General features: G+C 35.1%; 1 protein-coding gene across 2 annotated transcripts in view; it reads right to left on the bottom strand.

Annotated features, from left to right (window-relative positions):
* The window catches only part of ZFC3H1 (zinc finger, C3H1-type containing), a 50,206-nt gene that overhangs the window by 26,269 nt on the left and 3,208 nt on the right, over positions 1 to 20,729 (bottom strand). Inside the window, exons 2-9 of one of the 2 annotated variants that reach the window (XM_010840936.1) lie at positions 18,154 to 18,570; positions 8,415 to 8,479; positions 5,778 to 5,973; positions 5,330 to 5,553; positions 3,863 to 3,986; positions 1,955 to 2,052; positions 408 to 617; positions 52 to 216 (exon numbers count right to left, since the gene is read on the bottom strand). In XM_010840936.1, coding sequence (XP_010839238.1) covers positions 52 to 216; positions 408 to 617; positions 1,955 to 2,052; positions 3,863 to 3,986; positions 5,330 to 5,553; positions 5,778 to 5,973; positions 8,415 to 8,479; positions 18,154 to 18,570 — 1,499 coding nt within the window. Of the gene's footprint in view, positions 1 to 51; positions 217 to 407; positions 618 to 1,954; positions 2,053 to 3,862; positions 3,987 to 5,329; positions 5,554 to 5,777; positions 5,977 to 8,414; positions 8,480 to 18,153; positions 18,571 to 20,729 lie in introns of both variants that reach the window. The other variant, XM_010840935.1, reaches the window with a different exon arrangement.

Raw genomic sequence — 20,729 nt, forward strand, 5'->3', positions numbered from 1 at the left:
TTTCTCACAAGATATTTAAGTAAGAGTAGGGACTAATTATTTTGTTTTTACCGAGATCACAGTTCGTGGAAGACGAGGTCCTCTGTGAAACTTTGGGTTTTGTATCCTAGGCTGAGACACTGTATTAATACTGACTATGGACAGATTGCTTCTTGGCATAGGCTGTGAATTGTTTAGAACTGGAGGTGAAGGTGGGTCACTATTACTGGATGTTTCCTAAAGAAGGAAGAGACAGATATGAAGCCATTTTAAATGAAATTCCTGTCATCTTTAAAGGTACTGAGCAAATTAGTTAACTGACTTATCCCTACTTTACTGAAAAGCCCAATAAATCCCAAACTAGCAGAGTAGTCCTACCTAAAACTAAGCTCAACAGCACCACCTAGAGGTTCAGGTACCTAAATTACCTCTGGCTTGAAAGCTCTTTTATTCGCTAGAGATTTAAGCAGCTCTTCTCGAAGCAGCATTTCCTCCTCTTCTTCCTCATCTGCAAAAGGTGGTTTTGGAGGTTGTTCTGGATCTTCAGGTGGAAGAGGTGGTAAAGGTGGTAGAGGAGGTAGAGGTTCAAGAGAAACACACAAGCCTTCCACATAAGGCTGGCTCAAAGGTGGTACAGACTAGTTAATTTAAAAAAAGAAGAAATAATAATTACCATGCAGATTTTACTCATTCCAAGCATTTACTGCTACAGCAATATCAAATTAGAAAAAGGCACATATCAGGTTATTACTTTACTGTAAGAATAAGTGAACTAAGTATACTGGAAATCTTAAAACTAACCCAAATTCAATATTCAGCCAATAAAAAGTATAATTTTTACAAAAAGTTAAAATCAACTGTAATTTAATTTATGAACTTCATGATAGAGAAATCAAATTTTACAGGATCTATCTCTCTAGGTGACTACCTGAAAACAGATATTTAAGTAAAAATTAAAAATTAGGAACCAAAGGGATTCTGGATGGGAACAGTCTAGAGTATAAGAATTAAATGTGAGAAATCACCACCACTACCCTCATAAAATCCTTGTGAAATGGCTTCTTAGAGAGCATCTGTAAAGATAGTTAATTTTACCCAAATCCCTGCATTTGCACACATTTTTGCTTCAAAGACCTTCCAATATTTCTCTTGGCACTTAAAATGATTCAAGGAAGAAAGAAAAAATGTTTCTCTCTCACTCTCTACTCCAATATTCCCCTCATCTTAAACTTCCCAGGAGGACACCAGGTGTCTGCCTAGCACCTGTGAAATAGCAAAGTTCCTACTGACCCATTGAGAGAGAACCAGTGTGAGCTCCAGGTTCTCTCAATCTAGAGAAAACTTACAAATCACTTAGTGATTCCCCCACTTCCTTTTTTATTTTTTTAACAGGGGACTGGCAGTTCTTTCAAAAGTAGGTTGAAAAGAAATGAACTTTTCTTTAACTAGTCAATGCTTTTCCTTTACTGAATTTTCAAATTAAAAACAACTATATAATCAAAAGACGAAAAAGGAAAAAGCTTCTAGAAGAAGCTTCAGTTCAGTTCAGTCGCTCAGTCGTGTCCGACTCTTTGCGACCCCATGAATTGCAGCACGCCAGGCCTCCCTGTCCATCACCAACTCCCGGAGTTCACTCAAACTCACACTTAAATCCCAATTACCCTCTAAAAAAATCCAAACAGATAATTCTTATTCTGCTTAAGAATATATTTTCTGAGGAGCAAAAATAAAGAAGGAAACATGCTAAATATTGAAAGAAAGTCTAACATGAGACTAAAAATTAGCTATGAAAAAATCTACCAGATCGATAGCCTGCCAGTAACTAATATACCATAGATTTCATAGCTATTAATTCTGGCAAGCAGACTTTATGCTCTCAAACCTAACTATTAACTACATGCCAGCTTTTCAAAACAAATTAGAAAAGACACAAGGCAACAAAACTTTCTTAGAAATCATACCAATCCTCACTTACAGAAACCTGAGGTGGTGGAGGCAAAGAAATAGATGGTGCTGGAGAAAAATACCCCAATGAACATTCAGAGAAGAATGGTGGTTGCACTGGTGAAGGAGCTGTTAAAAAAATTTTTTATAGGAATTTAATAACATATATTCAACAGGAATAAATTAAATTTATAGTATTTTTGAAGACATACAACTAAATCTAAGTAAAGTACAAGTGAGATTGTATTAATCTCCAATAAAATACTTAACCTCCATGAGACTACCTCTGCCTATTTATAATTGCTCTTATATCACTATAAAGTTAGCCATCCACTTAAACTGATATTTAGTCCCTCGAAAACTTTTCTACCTTGTTCTACTTTTCACCTACTTGTGGTAAAAGGGAATAAAGCAGGAAAGGCTTTTATTGCTTTTTGGAAAAAAACATACTTTTTAAGAAATAATAAAACAAAAAATTCCCCTGAATCTCTCAAAGTATCATAACCAAAGGAAAACAGTGATGTGGTGACTCCATTCCTCCCTTAATGTGAAGAAAAGTGAAGAAATGGACTATTTAAATTGAAGAGAAAGCAAAGAGGACTAGAATGAAAAGAATTACCTATTACATTTAATCATTAACGTATACATTTTTTTTCAAATTTAGTAATTCTGAAATAGTTACTGATTCATCTCAGTTAAATTGTTAGCATTTTTTCCTTGGTAGCAGATAAAAATAGCTGCTTATTTTACCTTCAGTGGTTTCTTTAGACTCACTGAAATCTGACAGACTTGAAGATTACTCTTGCTACCTCTAAACCATGTAACCTTTAGGGAAACTTAATATTTCTTCTTTGCCCCAGTTGTCTTTCAAGTCAATATGAGTATTAACCACATGACTTATATGGAGCTGATTTGTGACCCAAATGATGCCATTTGATTATATTTTTTTATATTATTTTTTTTACAAAATTCTTCTAAAGGGTAAATCATAAAATTATTATAGAGTAATAATAATGTCAATATTTGAGAACTACAAAGAATCATTTTCAAGAACTCAGAAATAATTAAAGGCTGAGCAAAGAGAATTATGACATGAAAATACAAGATTATTAAATATGAAGCTAAACATTATAATCTGAAAATGAGCTTTTGCTAAACATTACCAAATCATATAGATTCTGCCTTCTCTCTAGACACACTAAAGTGGAATTCTAGTTTCATTTGGTCTCACAATACAACCACTGGAAGAAAAACACTTATCATATGACCTTGCAAGTAAGTATTCTAGGTTCTAGAATGCTAACGGCATTTTGTTGTCTGCCCCATTCTTATGTGCTTCAATTAGTAAGAGGATAGGTCCCTCACAGTCCATTACTCCTGAAAATCAACTAAAGCAAGTCTCTAACTCTCAAGGATGGCCACATCCTAAACTGCGCACTCTAACTGAGGTATAGCCATAACAGTTGTATCAGCTGATCCTAAGGCACCACTAGGATCACTTTCCATCTCCCTATTCCTACAAAGTATCATCAGAAGGAGAAAAGAAGCCTGAACAAAAGAAAGATTTCTTTTTTTGACTAAAATGAAGAATGCCTTAGACATAAAGATACTTAAAAATAAAGAAAGATTTATTTGTTCATTTGTTTTTCAAAGCAGCGTTCTCACCTTTCCCACAATATTCACTTCTTAGATCAAACAGTTAACAGCAGAATACTGCCTTTTTTATTAAAATACTATACAGGAAGAAATACTAGAAAATAAAGGTTAATACTACAGTCTGAGGTTTGCTTTTGAAGTATTTAACCACCAAATAATGTCTTTGGTTGTACAACCTACCAGCAAATTCATTCTACATTTCTTTCAATGTTTTGGGTAGCTTCTTGACCATTTTCTACTTAATAATTGTGAATGTACAAATGTTTTAAGTTTTAGCTCATACCTGGAGAATTGGTTTCACTATCTGTATCCATAGCAACTTCTTCATAGTTATCATATTGATAAATGCCTCCTCCACTATCAGTAGCTTGCTTATCTAAGGATCGTCTCAGGTCAGGATCTGAAGACTAATATACAAGATTTATTTTTAGTTTCACAAGATTTTCTGTCTTAGTCTATTCTTAGGCTCGAAATTATAAAACAATTAATAGTTATCTTTTACATAGAATAGTATCAAAAATCATGATGATCCAGTTAGAACTATCACATCTGATTTGGGAAACTCAATATACATGATAGGTACATTGTGGCTGACATTTTATAACTGTCAGACAGAAAATGAAGCTAGAAAATACATGTACAGATGAAATCCCCCAGTGAGCTGAGCCACTAAATAATCAGCTATTCCTCTAGAAAGTAAGATGACACCAAGATCAGAAATACTAATGGCCCCTCTCTGCAAATTAAGAAATCAGATAAATGAATTCATGTTTTATATAATCAAGCTTTATTTAGAATATTGCCCAAATAATCCATTCACATTTCAGTTACGAATAAATTAATGATAACTGAAAACTAGAAACTCTTGGTCATATGCTTGTATGTTGTTTTCTTTTTTTTCACTTCTTACAATCTCCACTTGGAGACAGTTTATAAGAATTTAAAAATTAGCAAAACCTATCCAAATGGATACAAATAATGCACAATACTTTTCTATAAAGAGATTTCATCAAAGTACTTTTCGGAAGCTCAAAGTATGAATAGTTAATAAATTCCTTACTTAAACAAATCTAACCCTTGACTCCCTACAATTAAAGAGCTCTTACTCTTTAACATCCCTCTATTCTTTAATATCAATAATACACTTCTAAGTATAGTCTCAAAGCTCAGAATTCTGAAATTTGTCACTGCTAATAGCACCAGATCAATATTAAATCTCCAGTTTACTTCCTGACACCAGCCATAAAAGGCAATGACTCGTCCAGCCATTATCAATGACTTACATAATAAAGGTCACAAATGCTTGATAACTAAAGTAGCCACATGCACTAAGGCTAGTATGATATGATGATTTAACTTTCTTATAAATAGTCCATATCGACTAATTATGATACATTTCTAATTCTACATTACTAAACAATGGAAAATTAAAAGGGAATAGTAATTTTAAAAATAAGTTCTCACTGCAACTCAGGAATGCTTCTTTCTTCTAAATAGAAATGGACACAAAAGCCAAAGGGAGGCTTTTCTAATCATAATTTTAGTCTATTTCTTCTATTTCTAGCATCTGTAACTATAAAAACAATTCATTCTCAATTATAACCTACCTTCCCTTCTTCCCAAAGGAATTTTTTATATATAATGAGCTCTATCAAACAAAAGAACTTAATACTGTTTCCTAGTTGACTGAATTTATCAGCTAATACAAGGATACTCAAATTTGAGTATTTTGAATTTTTGAACTCCTTACTTTACTCCTTGATCTCCTCTTTCCACCAACCAATTTCATAAATCGATTGTACTGTTCTTCCTGATTTGAGAGATCTCGAATTTTTCTGATTTCTTCTTCTCTTTTCCTTCTCTCTTCTTCTTCAGCTTGCTTACGCTGATCCTCTTCTTTCTGTCTTTCCTGTTCTTTCTGCTGTTGTAGTTTCTTCCACGCCTTTGTCTGCTGCTTCCTCAATGCTTGTTTAGCTTTAAAAAATATAGAAACATCAGCATCTATTAGAGTTAGAATTTTCAAGAAGATAGAGAAAACAAAGCTTTAATAATTATTTTAATTATTAAGTTCTATTTATACAGGACTGTCCTTTATTCAGGGCCCTATATAGTTCCCCAACTCAAAACTTTCTGAATTAAAATCTAGAAACTATATTGATATAGGAAATCAATTAAAAGAGTTTAATAGAAATGATCACCTGTAGTGCTAACTTTTTTGGCCGAATGTGTTTTTGTACTGGTTTTAACTTTTTGCTGTACAGTTTTCGTCTTAGTCAACTTTTCTTTACTTTCTTTCATCACCTGCTGTTCTTTCTGTTGCCATTTTTTACTGGCTGACTGAAGAGCCAAAAGACGAAGTTGCAGTTCAGATAACTCCTCTTCATCTTCACCAAGCTTCTTTAACAAAAGAAACAGTTGCCATTTAAAAATTCTATTTGACTTTAGACATATTACCAAGTCAAAGCTGCTATAAGATCAGAATTTAAAGTTAATTTTAAGACAAATACTTAAATAGTAAATACAAATAAAATAAGGAAACTGAATCAGTTACCATAGCCCTATACTCTAATTCAGGCCCTATAATACAAACTGAAGATCAATCTGTAGAAGGTTTATGTACACATGAGAAGGGTTAGAGGGGGAGGGTACAACTGACGAAAAAAAAGTTTGAGACTGGCATTTAACTGCTTCCCAAACAAGAGAAGAAATCTGACGGCAGTGAATGCAAGAAGAAATCAACCCAGGGCGGGTAATGACCAAAGAACAAAGTGGTTCCTTAATCATGGGCGTTTACTAGCCTTACAAGTACTACACAGAACAGGTACAGTGAAATGTCAAGATTCAAATTCGCAAACTTTTAAAATATATTTTATAATTCTTCAAATTAGTTTTGAAGGAAAAAATACGTCAAGATTTGCTTATATTTGAGCATTCCATGTTCTAAAGGTAGATATTTATCTGATACGGACAATATTTTTAACACCCAAGACTTCTTCAGAGAAGCTAAAACAGGGAAACAGGTTAGGAATAAATGTTTGAGAACTTTTTTCCAATTGAAATAACCTTTATTTTTTCACTGTATTTTTTTTTAGGTTAATTTTAAAAATTATCTATTCTGTATATTTTAGCTAAAATGTAACAGAAAATGTCAGGCAACCTAAGCAAAAGTGTTAGACAGAAGTCCATGAGACTTTGGAGGGAGGGCAATAAGGGGGTCCTTTGGCATCCCCACTCCTTGAAGTTCAACACAAAGTTGTGCATGTTTGTCCCTTATGTGTATAAATAGAAAAGGAGAGGAAACTAAAAAGAGGCTAAGACTCAAAAAAGTGAAGGCTCACTTATTTAGTAAGTGAATTGTAATTATACTTTTAAAATCAAATTAAATTAATTCTTAAACATAGAGAAAACAGTAGAGTCTATCTAGTGGTTTAACCTTCTACAGGCTATTACAAATCCCTAACTGAACTACCATCACATATTTCGGTAGTTCAGTTTACCCAAACCAGGATATAGTTACTCTTTGCTTTCTTGGGAAATATATGTAAAAAATGAGCTGAAAAATTATCATGAGTCTTTTTTACTCTAAGGCATTTAATCATTTAAACATCAAATTCTACTGCTTGGTACTGAAGATCTAGAGTCATGCTATCCAAAAAATGGAACCAGTAAGTCATGTGTGGCTATTTAACTAAAATTCAATGAAAACTTTAGTTTCACAGCCACAGTAGTCACATTCCAAATATTTAATAGGCACATGTGGTTAAAGCTACCATACTGGAGTGTAGATATAGAACAGTTCCATTATTATAGAAAATTCTATTGGGCAGTGCTGATCCAGAGTTTAACTAAAATAAAGCTATCATTACTGTTCCACAGAGACTTAAAAGTCTTTGACTATCTTTTGCTACTTGCCCTTGTGGAATGAAAGAGACCACTGATTCTGTCACTCAAAGCAGCTACTTGATCAGTAAGAGTACTGAAGCTCATTCAGACTCCGTGCTCTGATATCTAATTCTTATAAAACTTTAAGCAAGTCAGTTTATCTACACATGTGAACTTTAGTTCTTCTGTAAGAGATAACGTCAACCTACCTTATAGAGTTATTGTTAGGATATTCAAAACTATATATACATATATACATGCATGCCTGTGGGTATATCTGTTATTTTATCACCCTTAAATTCAAGACCATCTCTTTCCTAAAACTTCTAAGCTGTTTTCATTTCAATTTACTCATAGAAAGAAGAAACTGAAGATATTTCAGCTGTCTAATTCAGCAAACAAAGGCTTGGCCCAGTGAATACCTATTAAACGTCAAACATAGTGCTTGATGCTCTTGCACTTTACCCTGCTGAACCTCACAACAATCCAGAGAACAGATGACATTAAACTCATTTTGTAGAAAAGAAAACAGAGGCAAGTAAAGCCTAAGCAGCTAACACAAGATCACCCAGCTATTAAGAGGAACTAGAAGTGGACACCAGGTCAAGGTGTAACTTCAAAGCTTCCTCACACAGCATAATCCTTCAAAATTAAGAAAAGAAAATGTCTGGAAGAAAATTAAAAGTTTCAAAAAACAAGCAGAAAGTTCATCTATCGATACATATAGCATTTCAATTACATATGTTAATTGAATCCAGTGGAGATATTGATATTCCAAGATCTCTCTCCAGATTTTATCTTTAAGGCTTATATCAAAATGGAGGTACAGCAATGAATAAAAAAAAAAAAAGAAAGTAAAAAACAAGACAGAACTTTCCATTCAAGAGAACAGAGTAAAGCAAAACAAGAATCAGTCTTACAGAGATATCCAATCCCACAAAGCATTATCTTACCTTTTCAGATAGAATATCTGAGGCACTAATTCTTCTGGTTAAATTTTGTTCCTTATCTTCTAATCCTTTAAAATAAAACAGCATACTTTGAATGCTTTAAAAGACTGCTACAATCAATTTAAAATAAAATGCTATGTGATATTTATACTAGTAATTATTTTTAAAGGTCTCAATAAAGGGTTTCATTTTCTCAATCTCTCAACCAAAAGGAAAGAATGTTGCCAGATGAAAATCTGAAAAAACTTTCCATATCAGCTTCATTTCTGAAAGTCAGAAAGGCAAAAATAATTCAAAACATTAAAATACAAATTAAAACTGCACTATGATAAAAATGACTTCTGAATTAAAAACAATTATTTCAAATAAGAACAGAATTTAGAGTAGACAGGCAAAAAACAAAGCTTCCTTACTAAATAGATAACACATAAAAAAGAATATGTGATGATTAATTCAAACCTTTGAAGCTGAAATGAATTCAAACATTTAGAGATAGTATTGATTTATTAAAGAAATGTCCTCAGGACTTCCCTGCTGGCGAAAATGTACTTAAAAAAAAAAAAGGAGAAGAAATGTTCTCTACTTATCCAGAAAAGTATTTGCAGAAGTAGATTAAATGACAACAAAATTAAGTCCATCCACACATTTTCCAGAATTCTAGCCTTGGACCCATATTTCTGATTAAGTTATTACAAAATCTTACCTAAATATTATCTAACCCAGGCTTCCCTGGTGGCTCAGTGGTAAAGAATCCACCTGCCAATGCAAGAGATGTGGGTTTGACTTCGCATGGCTTGGGAAGATCCCCTGGAGAAGGAAATGGCAAACCACTCCACTATTCTTACTTGGGAAAACCCATAGACAGAGGAGCCTGGGGGGCTACAGTCTGGGGTTGCAAAGAGTCAGACATGACTTAGCAACTAAATAACGATATCTCCTCTATGACAGCTCTACAAATCACACAATAAAGTTATAGTACCTATGCAACGGTTATGAGACTCTTTCATAACTAAAACAGATTAAGTTAAAAACTAAAAAAATCTCTCAAGATGACACAACTGGATTTGCAAAGCTAGGATTCAAACTAAGTCTAAACGCCAAGCCTAGGTTTTTTTCCATAATACCACTGCCAGTATTCCAAATATCTTAACTTGATTGCTCAAGATCTACTGGTAAAAGAATAGGCAACTTATTCAATACATAGAATTAATCAACTACCCTAAAAACGTAAATGGAAGGCAACCACCAAACTTTGAGTTATGTCAGTTCTGCCACATTGCTTGTTTTGGAAATACGAATTTGTTGCAACATGATTGCCGTATTAGAAAATAATTTGAGGACAATACAAATTTCCCATTTGCTTACGTACAATTTGCGTCCAAGAAACACTACAAGAATGCAGAAAGCCACACCCAGCTGATCCTAGTAGGAGCCATGTAGGAACGTACAAACCCCACAGACTCTGAGCCATCTACCAGCTCTTCAGTTCACTGTACACCCATCCCCATCTGGTGTTACAATTTACTCTCCAGTTTCAAATAACCTCCCTTGCTCTACTCACAGTAACTCGTAAGTGGAGCTGCTTCCACTTGTAACTTGTAGGCTGCTTCCACAAGCACATTTTAGGTCTTTTTCAAGGTAAAGTGACATTATAGTATTTCAGGCATTTTTACCCATTTAATGTGTAAACTTGAACCACCATTTTTATTAGACTCCAATCTTTTTTTTTATGTGCCACTGACACGGTTTTTGAGTGTTTTTTCCCCTAACATGATCTGCCCATAAACCCTATGGTTTTTATTGTGTAATTCCACAGTGTAGTGATTTTCAGGAATGCATGTCACCTTATAGCAAAACCGATTGTACTTTAAAGAATACCAGAAGAGTAATAACCATTACATAAAAATTAACAAGGAAAATTAAAAAAAAAAAAAAGACAGAGTTTCCATAATAAATGTAAAAAGAACTGAACTTTCCTCATACATGAGAGGAAATCATTAAGTTAGGCGAAGTCTATTAGTTGATGAGGCTCTCTATAAAAAGCTGGCAGCACCTCCCTGTCAGGGAAGTAAAAGCAACCATCTACGAAGCTGGCGGATACCTAACGAGCACGTCACCTGAAAAACAAGCACAGACCATAAACTTCAGACCATAAACCCAGCTTCACACAGAGAATAATAAAAGCAGGGTACGGTGTAACTGACCAAATACGTGGTTGGCCCTTTTGTCCTACCACTGTCATCGGTCTTTACAACATCATTATATCAATTCTTACTCAAAACTTCCAAAATGAAAATGGGTCTTGTGCAGCCATGTAGAATTTTTAAAATTATTACCTGAAATTTTAAACTGAGCAAGAGATAATCAGGATTTGGGGGTAGCTGAAACCATAATAACTGGACTTTCCTGGTGGTTCAGTGGTTACAAATCCACCCGCCAATGCAGAGGACACGAGTTTGATCCCTGGTCCCAGAAGATTCCTCATGCAAGGGAGCAACTAAACCCATGCGTCACAACTACTGAGCTGAGCTCTAGAGTCTGTGAGCCACAACTGCTGAAGCCCGCATGCCCTACAGCACGCGACAAGAGAAGCCACCACAATGAGAAGCCCACACGCCAACTGGAAACTTAGCCCGTGCTCGCCACAACTAGAGAAAGCCTGCACAGCCAAAAATGAATAAATAAAAAAAAACTGTAACAACTGAGAACCACCACGGAGAAAGAACACCCAAGATATCAACAGATAAGGAGTTACAAAGGAAAAGTATTATAAAAAAACAAACCGGAAAATCAGAAGGAAGTTGTAAGAAATTACTGATGTGTATGGTATCATTGAAACACTGAAATTTCAAGATTAATGAGAAAAGTATCATTGAATGTAACAGATGTATCTACTCCCTATAGAATACTCTCAAAATTGCAGCCAGGGTGAGCCTTAGAGAATACAAAACAAATTATGCCAATCTTTTGCTCAAAATCCTGTTTCACTCAGAATAAAAACTAACGTTCTTGTAAGATACTGCATGATCTGTCCCACCCTTTATCTCTGACCTCTTCTCTCCCACTATTCATCCCCCTCACTCCCTCTTCTTTAGAATAAAGAATAACTGGCTTCCCTGTTATTCCTCAAATGTGCCAGTACCCCTCTGCCTAAGGGTCATTACTCTAGTTCAGTGAGTCTCAAAGTTTAGCAGGTATCAGAATCAACAGGAGGGTTTGTTAAATACAGACTGCTGGGCCCCATTTGCAGAGTTTCCTCTTTAGTAGATCTAGGGTTGCTGTTGTTCAGTCACTCAGTTGTGTCCAACTCTTTGCGACACCATGGACTGCAGTGTATCAGGCTTCTCTGTCCTTCACTATCTCCCAGGGTTTGCTCAAACTCATGCCCATTGAGTCAATAATGCCATCCAGCCACCTCATCCTTTGTCGTCCCCTTCTCCTCCTGCCTTCAGTCTTTCCCAGCAGGGTCTTTTCCAATGAGATCTGGCGGAGGGCCTGAGAATTTGCATTTCTATTAAGTTTCCAAGTAAAGAAGGTCTAAGAACCACAGTTAAAAAAACCAATACTCTAAGCTATCTATTCTCTTTGCTTGGAAACCTCTTTCCCACAGGTATACATTTGGCTATTCCCCCACCATCTTCAAAGCCTTTGTTTAAATCTCACCTTCAAATTCAGGCCTCTCCTGATCACTCATTAATACTGCAGCCCGTACCCACTGCCTCCATTCTAACTTACTTACTGCTATGCTCTTCCTCTCTCTACAACTGTTATTTAGTCATCATAATTATTGTTTCCTCTTCTTAAAATGCAAGCCCATGAAGGAATAAAGGACTATTTTGTTCATTGATGTACTCCCAAGAACCTGGAACAAAGCTCAACTAACTTTTGAATAAATGGAATAAAAATGAAATAAATGAAATAAAAAATGAAAGAAAATGGACAGTAAAATCTGCAACTAGGTTAAAGTAATCTTGCCCTGAGTAGTTTCAGTACTCTGGTAGGGGCAGAAAAGCAAACCGCACTGAGGTAAGAAGGAATGAGAGGTAAAGTGAAGAGAGTCAACGCAGGGCCTTTCTGGAAGTCTGGGTGAAAAGACAGAAGTTAAGGAACAAGGCAGAAGGGGCAGGGGGGATTGTTCAGATCTGGGGATGGAAAACACCAGTGTGTTTATAGTAAGTACTCTTTAAGAGAGAAAAGTGGTTAAAGAGGAAACAGAATAAAAAACCTTTGGAGTAAGATCCCAGAGAAAGTGGGAGAAATCAGAGCCAGGAATCAGGTTAAAACAAAATGGTCATAAACAAAAAGAGGGTCACCACTTTCTCAGAGCAGAGAACTGAAATGAAAATTGATATACATATAAACTTACAATTAGGAAGTGAAAAGTTAGAAGTTGAGTGAGATCACCTGAAATAGGAGGCAAGCTCACAGGCTGACAATAGGGATAAAGGTTGAGTAAATGGCCTGAAAAAAAGAGAAATGGGGGTGGCGGGGAGGAAGCTGACCCATAGCAGTCAAAAGGTTTAATGGCAGAGCACCGAGTTTTGCTGAAGACTTGAGAAGGGGTACATGTGTTTTAACACTAATCAATAGAATTTCTTGATTCAGATAAATTTTAGCTTTTTTGGTTTTCTTCCAATCCCTCTTTTTACACTGCTGCCTGTTACTTTTCTAAAGCAGACATCTGATCACGTCATTTTTCTGTTTAAACATATTTGATGGCTTACCTGAGATTTAAAGAAAATCTAAATCCCTTAAGCAAGATATTCAGTGCCCTTTGCATTCTCATCTCAACCTGTACTTTTAAAAATTTATATCCAACCACTCAACAAACATACATATATTTCACATTGCACCTGTATTAGATCAATCTCAATATCCTTTAAAAGTTCTTTATGCTTTCAACTGTTCATTTGGTTCCTTCTGATGGGAATTCCCAAGTGGAAAAGATACATTCTCCAAGACATTGCCATCACACATTACCATCACAATGAAAACTTTCTAAATCCAAATGAAGGTATTTGATCCTTCCTTTGCATTACTGGGCTTCCCTGGTGGCTCAGACGGTAAAGCATCTGCCTGCAATGCGGGAGACCCGGGTTCGATTCTTGGGTTGGGAAGATCCCCTGGAGAAGGAAATGGCAATCCACTCCAGCACTCTTGCCTGGAAAACCCCATGGATGGAGGAGCCTGGTAGGCTGCAGTCCATAGGGTCGCATAGAGTCCGACACGACTGAGCAACTTCACTTTCACTTTGCATTACTGCAGGCTTTCATACATAACTCATTATATTCCATATTTATCTATGTGTCTTCTCTATCCCACTGGGGTATATATAATCTTTGAAACTGCCTGTCTGGAATCATGGTGCTAAACTGAGGAGGAAAAAACATGTCCCTAAAAACGCATAACCAGAATCAGTCACCATTCAGGTTTGCAATCAAATGTACATCACATGAGTTGCCTGAAGACGTCAAATATAACATAGCCCAAATCAAAAGTCTACTTAGCTACTTGGCAGCAGCAAAAGCAAATCCTCTCTAGGAAATTCACCTTTGTACAGGCCACCAAAACTCCCCACCAAAATAATTCAGAGGAAAATGAACACCTTACTTAAAAAAAAAAAAAAAAATTAAACATGCAAGAAAAGAAGGTACCAAAAAATGAGAACCAGCAGGGATAGTAAAAATTAGAAATTAGACTCAGATATCAGAAACTAGCAGGCAAAGAGGAAAATCAAAACAAGCTCATAATTAAAATGTTTAAAGACATAAAGATAAATTTGAAAAACAGAAGAAAAAATTTAAAAAATGACCAAAGAACAAAATAAAAATGAAACACTAAAACAAAAACTGTAACTGAAATTTAAAATTCAATAAGTGGGCTTAAGGCCAATCAGACAAGTGATAAAGAATTTGAGAACTAGGTGGACTGAAAGATACATCAGAGGAAATTTTCCAGAATGTATCACACAGTTACAGATGGAAATTTAAGAGAAATGAAAAGTAAAGTGAGATGATTTAATAAAACATACTGATACAATATAGAGTTCAAAACAAGAGAATGGGACAATATAAGAGATAATGACAAGTTTCAGAATCAATGAAAACTAGGAGCAAAACAGGTCCCAAGCTGGATAAAAATAAAAAATACAATTATCACAGTTAAACTGTAGAGTTTTAAGACAAAAACAGGGTCTTTAAAGCAACTAGAGAAAAATGATAGATTACCTTCAAATGAGAAACTGTTAAGATGGACAAAACTGTTAAGATGACTTTTCAAAGTTAACAATGGAAGCCAGAAAATATCTTCAGCATATTGATACTTAATTAACTAATCTAGAATTCTAAACCTGGGAAAACTGTCTTTGAAGGGGGATAAACAGAAATAACTTTTTCATATGGTAGACACTAACTACTACATGGAGATTCTTAAAAACGTATTTTAAGCATAAGTGATTCTAGACACAGAAGAGTAAGTCAAGAAAGAGTTAAATACACGGCCAAAGGTAGGAAAAAACTGTCCTTGTGTATCAGGGAGAGGGTAAATAACTTGATTAGCTTTAAACATTGGTAAGAATTCATGTTACAGTTCTTAAAGGAATCAAAATGAGACTCAAAACTTAATATCTAACTTTCAAACCAGTAAAAGAAAAAAAATTTTTAAGAAAAAAAAATTTTTTAAACAAAAAAAACAAAAGAGGCAAGAAAGAAAAAAAGGAAATACAAAGATCAGTAATCATGAAAAAGTGTGAACAAATCACATGTTCTTGTTAAAAGACAAAGATTATCAGGTTAAATTACAAATGAAATAGGCTCCATACAATGTGCAAATAACCTTTGGAACAAGAAGATACAGAAAGATTAAAAGGATAGGCTGCTGCTGCTAAGCTGCTAAGTCACTTCAGTCGTGTCCGACTCTGTGTGACCCCATAGACGACAGCCCACCAGGCTCCCCCATCCCTGGGATTCTTCAGGCAAGAACACTGGAGTGGGTTGTCATTTCCTTCTCCAATGCATGAAAGTGAAAAGTGAAAGTGAAGTCGCTCAGTCTGCAGCCTACCAGGCTCCCCCGTCCATGGGACTTTCCAGGCAGGAGTACTGGAGTGGGGTGCCACTGCCCTCTCCGAAAAGGATAGGTACTGACATACAAAAAACATACACTTCTATGAAGAGAAAGATGGTGTGGCTGGCTATTTAATATGAGACAAAATAATCTTTTAGGCAAAATTACTACTAGACATAGAGGTCACCACATAATAATAAGAATAATAATTCCCTAGCCTCAATGTATTTAAAGTAAAAACTGAAAACCAGAAATCCACCACCATACTGGCAGATTTTAGCAAGCCTCTCACTAACTGATAGATCAAGCAGGTCAAAAAACTGTTTACTTCTTCCTTCTAAGATGTGAACATAAAAGCCTGATCTAACAACCCAAACATTCCTTTCAAAAACACAAGTTACAAAAATTGATCACATGCTAGACAATAATGTAAGTGTCTAGAAATATTTCACAGGATTGGTACCACATAGGTCTCTGATAATGTGACTGCCTTACAAGTGGATAACAGAAAAACAGCTAAAAAAACCTACATGCTTGGAAGTTAAGAAATAGTTCCAAATAGCCTACAGGCCAAAGAACAACAAAAATTAGAAAATACTTAGAACTGAATGAAAAGAATTTACATATCATAAGCTGAGAGGCAACTAAAATAGAAATTTTATAGCCCAAGTGAAAGTTGCTCAGTCGTGTCTGATTCTTTGCAACCCCATGGACTGTACAATCCATGGAATTCTCCAGGCCAGAATACTGGAGTGGGTAGCCATTCCCTTCTCCAGGGGATCTTCCCAAACAGGAATGGAAGTGGGGTCTCCTGCATTGCAGGTGGATTCTTTACCAACTGAGCTATCAGGGAAGCAAAATTTATAGCCCAAAATAAGGTTAATAGAATTTTATATCACAAAATGATGTGAATAGTAGAGAGGCTAAGAATTAATGAGTTAACAAGCAGGGAACTTATTTCTGAGGAAATTTTGAAAGGTATGGGGAGATAAAATTTATAAATGCCACAGTTAATAAAAAGGTAAGACATTTAAGAATAACTTAGTATAAACTGTTCAACTTACGGGAAATTAACACATTACTAGAAAAATAGTTTCCCTAAACTGCTTTACCCAGAAATAGAAAACATGAACAGTCAGTAGTTTAAAACCTCCCCAGGAAAACTCCATCCTGCCCCAGATAATTTTACCTGCAAGATCTACCAAATATCCCAGGAATGAGTACAACCTTAAACCTATTCGAAAGAGCAAAAACCACTCCTTAACTCATTATGAGCATCATAATTTTATACTAGGCTCCCCTCCCCCCACCCAGTAGAGAATCAGCCTGCAATGCAGGAAATAAAGGAGGGGCAGGTTCAATCCCTGCATTGCAAAGATTCCTGGGAGGAAAAAATGGCAACCCACTCCAGTATTGTTGCCTGAAAAATCCCATAGACAGAGGAGCCTGGCGGGCTACAATTCATAGAGTCACAAAGAGTTGGACACACTACCAACCTTATACTAAAACTTGTAAGGAAAAACAAGGAACAAAGCTACAGGCTATGAACATAGATGAAAATTTCTAAACAAATATTAGCAAACCTTTATTTATGAAGGTTTTATAACTGCCCAAAACTGAAAGAACCAAATGTCCCTCAAGTGGGAAATTAATTAAAAAACTGCAGCAAAGCCATATAATGGGACATTCAGCAGTAAAACAGAATGAACTACTGATACATGTAACCACATAGATCAATTTCAAACACACTAATCAAAGAAGCTAGGATTAAAAAACAATGTTCTACATGACTCTATTTATATGACATTCTGGAAATGGCAAAAGTATAGGGTCAGAAAAACAGACCAGTGGTTACCAAGTAGGGTTGGTGGCATGAGGGCACCATGTTAAAGGCAGGAGTTAATGGAACTGTTCTGTATCTGAATAGTGATGGCTGGCAATGATTACCAACTCCTTCCATCTGTCAAAACTCAAAGAACTACACAGTTAAATGGATAAATTTTTACTGTATCTAAATATACACTCACATAAAAGAAAAAGAAAAATTAACAAACTGAATCCATGATGTATAAAAATAATGTATCATAACTAGCTGGGTTTATCCCAATCATACAAGAGTGGTTTAACTCTAAAAAAAATCAGTTAATATAATCCATTACATTAATAAACAAGAAAAATTAGATGCTCTTCTCCACAATGAAGAAAAAATATCTGATAAACTTCAACATCCATTCATGCTGAAAATTTCAAACAAGGAATGGTGGTGAGGTCTGAACTCCTACAATACACTTAACCAACACTATGTTTAAAAGTAAACAGCAAAGAAGGGATGTATGTGTATGTATGGCAGACTCACTCAGCTGTACAGCAGAAACGCAACACTGTAAAGCAACTAAACTCCAATAAAAAAAAAGTAAATGGCAAAAGTATCCCCTGTAAGTTAGGGAACAAAAGTGCCCATTACCACTTATGTTAAAACTGTATTATTAGCCCTGATCAACACTTAAAGCCAAAATGAAACAGAATCTGTCATTATCCAACAACATGACTGTCTACGTAGACAGTGCAAAAAGAACTCAGACAAAATATCAGAATGATTTCAATGAAGTACACTACCAAAATAACCAGTTACCCCTTCAAAGGAAATCTCATCACTAACTGAAATGTGAAATTCCATTACCTGGACTAGATTCAGTAGCGTCAGATTTCAGGGAAAGCTGTTTTGTTCCATCTTTAACTTTTTTCAATCGGTTCTTATCTCCTGGTAAAGTCAATTTTTGCCTGAGTGGTTTTAACTCAAATGCCTGAAAAGTTTTGACCTGTGTTTTCTCCTCAGGAGCTACTTCTTTACTTGAGTCTTTTATAATACTGACATTATCAGTGCTCGTTTGGTCCTCAAAGTTCAACGTTTTAGGATCTTCTTGCACATTCTCCTCTTTGCTACTCAAAGCCAGTTTTTCATCCTTATTGATACACTCTAGTTCCAACTGTATTTGCTTATACTTCAAAAGTAAATCTTCAAAAGTTTCTTCCCCACAGTTTTCACTTTTTGATGAATAATTCTGTTTTCTTGATGGAGATCTTCCAAAACTTTTGGCTGAACAGCATATTAAGGAAACCAGTTGCCAAAAATTTTCCAGTTAATTTAACAAAAACACATTAAGTTATAGACGAATTGTCACCCTTTTTTGTGTTTTTCAAAGATGAATTGATATTTTAAAATTACTAAATTCCATTTAATACATGTGCTGTTATGTGTTAAGCACTTTCATTATGTACCCGTATTTCAAATTTAACAAGTATTAATATAAACAGTCTACTTACAAGATCACCAATGTCACTTATTACCCACAGTATCCACAGATACAGCACCTGGTTAGTTTACAGCATGTTTCTGCAGGTATCAGGAAAGCCCATAAGCTGGTTGTTAAAGATTTGTTTCTGAAGGAAGAGGGGAGAAACTGAATGGTTTGTCACAGACGTTGATAATTTACACTTCAAATAATAAGATGTTCCTTCTTTTTAATTAGTTTCTTCTTGTGTCTCAAATTTTTAAAAAGAGATAAAAAATGAACACTGATAATTAATATTTAAGGCTAAGTTATGAATAAGAAACACTGTATTGAAAACCTAACATAGCAATCTTAGAACTCATCAAGTATACTAACATCCAAAATAGGTACAACTAAGACAATGAAACCAGTTTAAAAAAAAACGAAAACCTTAAGTTGTATTCAAGATGTATCTTCTAATTTTTCCTTGAAGATAAGAATATCAAAACCTGTTATTTTTGGTCTTTTTCTTTAACATAGTACTACATAAAACAACTTCATGGTTGAAAGTGGCTACAAAGTTCCAAACTAAAATTTTTATTCAAAATAATTCACACATGTAAAAACCGTTCCACCTCACTTCTCCAGTCTAGAAATTAATAAAAGACAAGTATTTTATTTGGTTTTAACACAATAAGGCATTAATAGATCATTAAATTGGCTAGTATATAACATTACATTTCCCTGTATATAGTTTCTTCTGTGTAACAACTTACTAGACAATCTGCAAAGATTTTTAAACTTCTCTAATGACCAATTTAAGAATGGGAATTACCACCAAGTATTTTAGAAACTAAATAATCACTACAACTGAAAATCTTTAAAAGTTCTGCAGCAAAACTGTCCTAGCAAGTCTTTGGTTTTCTGATCTCCTTTTACAGCTGGGTTTCTTGAAATAATACTAGTTTCTCATTACCTTTCTCAACCAAATGGAATCTGGCTTCTGCTGGCTGAGTTTATCCATCATGTTTTCAAACCTTATTCTATCTGATTTCTCTGCAGCATTCCGTAACTCCACTCTTCGTTTGTTTCTCTAGGTTTTGGGGTTTGGTTTTTTTTTTTTTGGTCTTTAATGACACCTCTGTCTCCCAATTGCTGCAACAATAGTGCTCTCCAGTGAGTCCTACTTAGTCTCTCTCTCCTCAGTTTGAGCATTCTAATGCACTCCCATAGCTCTGCCTGGTGATATTTGGGGTTCTATCTCCCACAAGCCATCTTCCATCCTATTGTTAATCTTTCTAGAACACAAATCAGATCTTATCCCTTGTTTTAATCTCACTAAGAATAGAGTCCAAAATCCTTACAATGGCATATAATGCTTTCATGATTCCCTTCCAATCTCATCTCGTCCAGGTTTACCACAATTTATGCATAGCTTTGTGTCTAGGTTTTTCTGGTCTTCAAATTTACCCCAATTCAAAGGCCCCCTGGCTATATGAAGCTAGATAATTACTTGCTCCCCGACCCCACCATTACATACTCTTTGTACATAAACTTGGGTAATTATCTACATTTAAATCTCACTTTTTCAGAGGAGTCACAACAACTAAAGACATAAGACCAGAGTCCTTGGATATATTCAGAAAGAGAAAAGATTCAATACACTAACAAAAAATAAAATAACTAAAGGACAGAAAAAAAGGAAAATCAATTGAACTATGACTAATTAATCTCCTTCAAGGCTAAATGAAGTGTCCTACTTCTGCCTACACAGAACAGTTAGAATGAAACCAACACTTAAATGATTTAATATAAAACTGGTCAACATGGAGTTTCTAACTGAAACCTGGTTTATGTTAGCTATGACCAGATTTGAAAGTTTAAGCAGCAGCCATCCAAAGGAGACATATGCTAAGACTGACTGACAAAGTGCCTATCAATACGGAAAATTAAAAATGAACAAGAATGAAAATAACTACCTCCA

Source organism: Bison bison, unplaced genomic scaffold (assembly GCF_000754665.1).
Source record: "Bison bison bison isolate TAMUID 2011002044 unplaced genomic scaffold, Bison_UMD1.0 scf7180017864151, whole genome shotgun sequence".
Taxonomy (NCBI): Eukaryota; Metazoa; Chordata; class Mammalia; order Artiodactyla; family Bovidae; genus Bison; species Bison bison.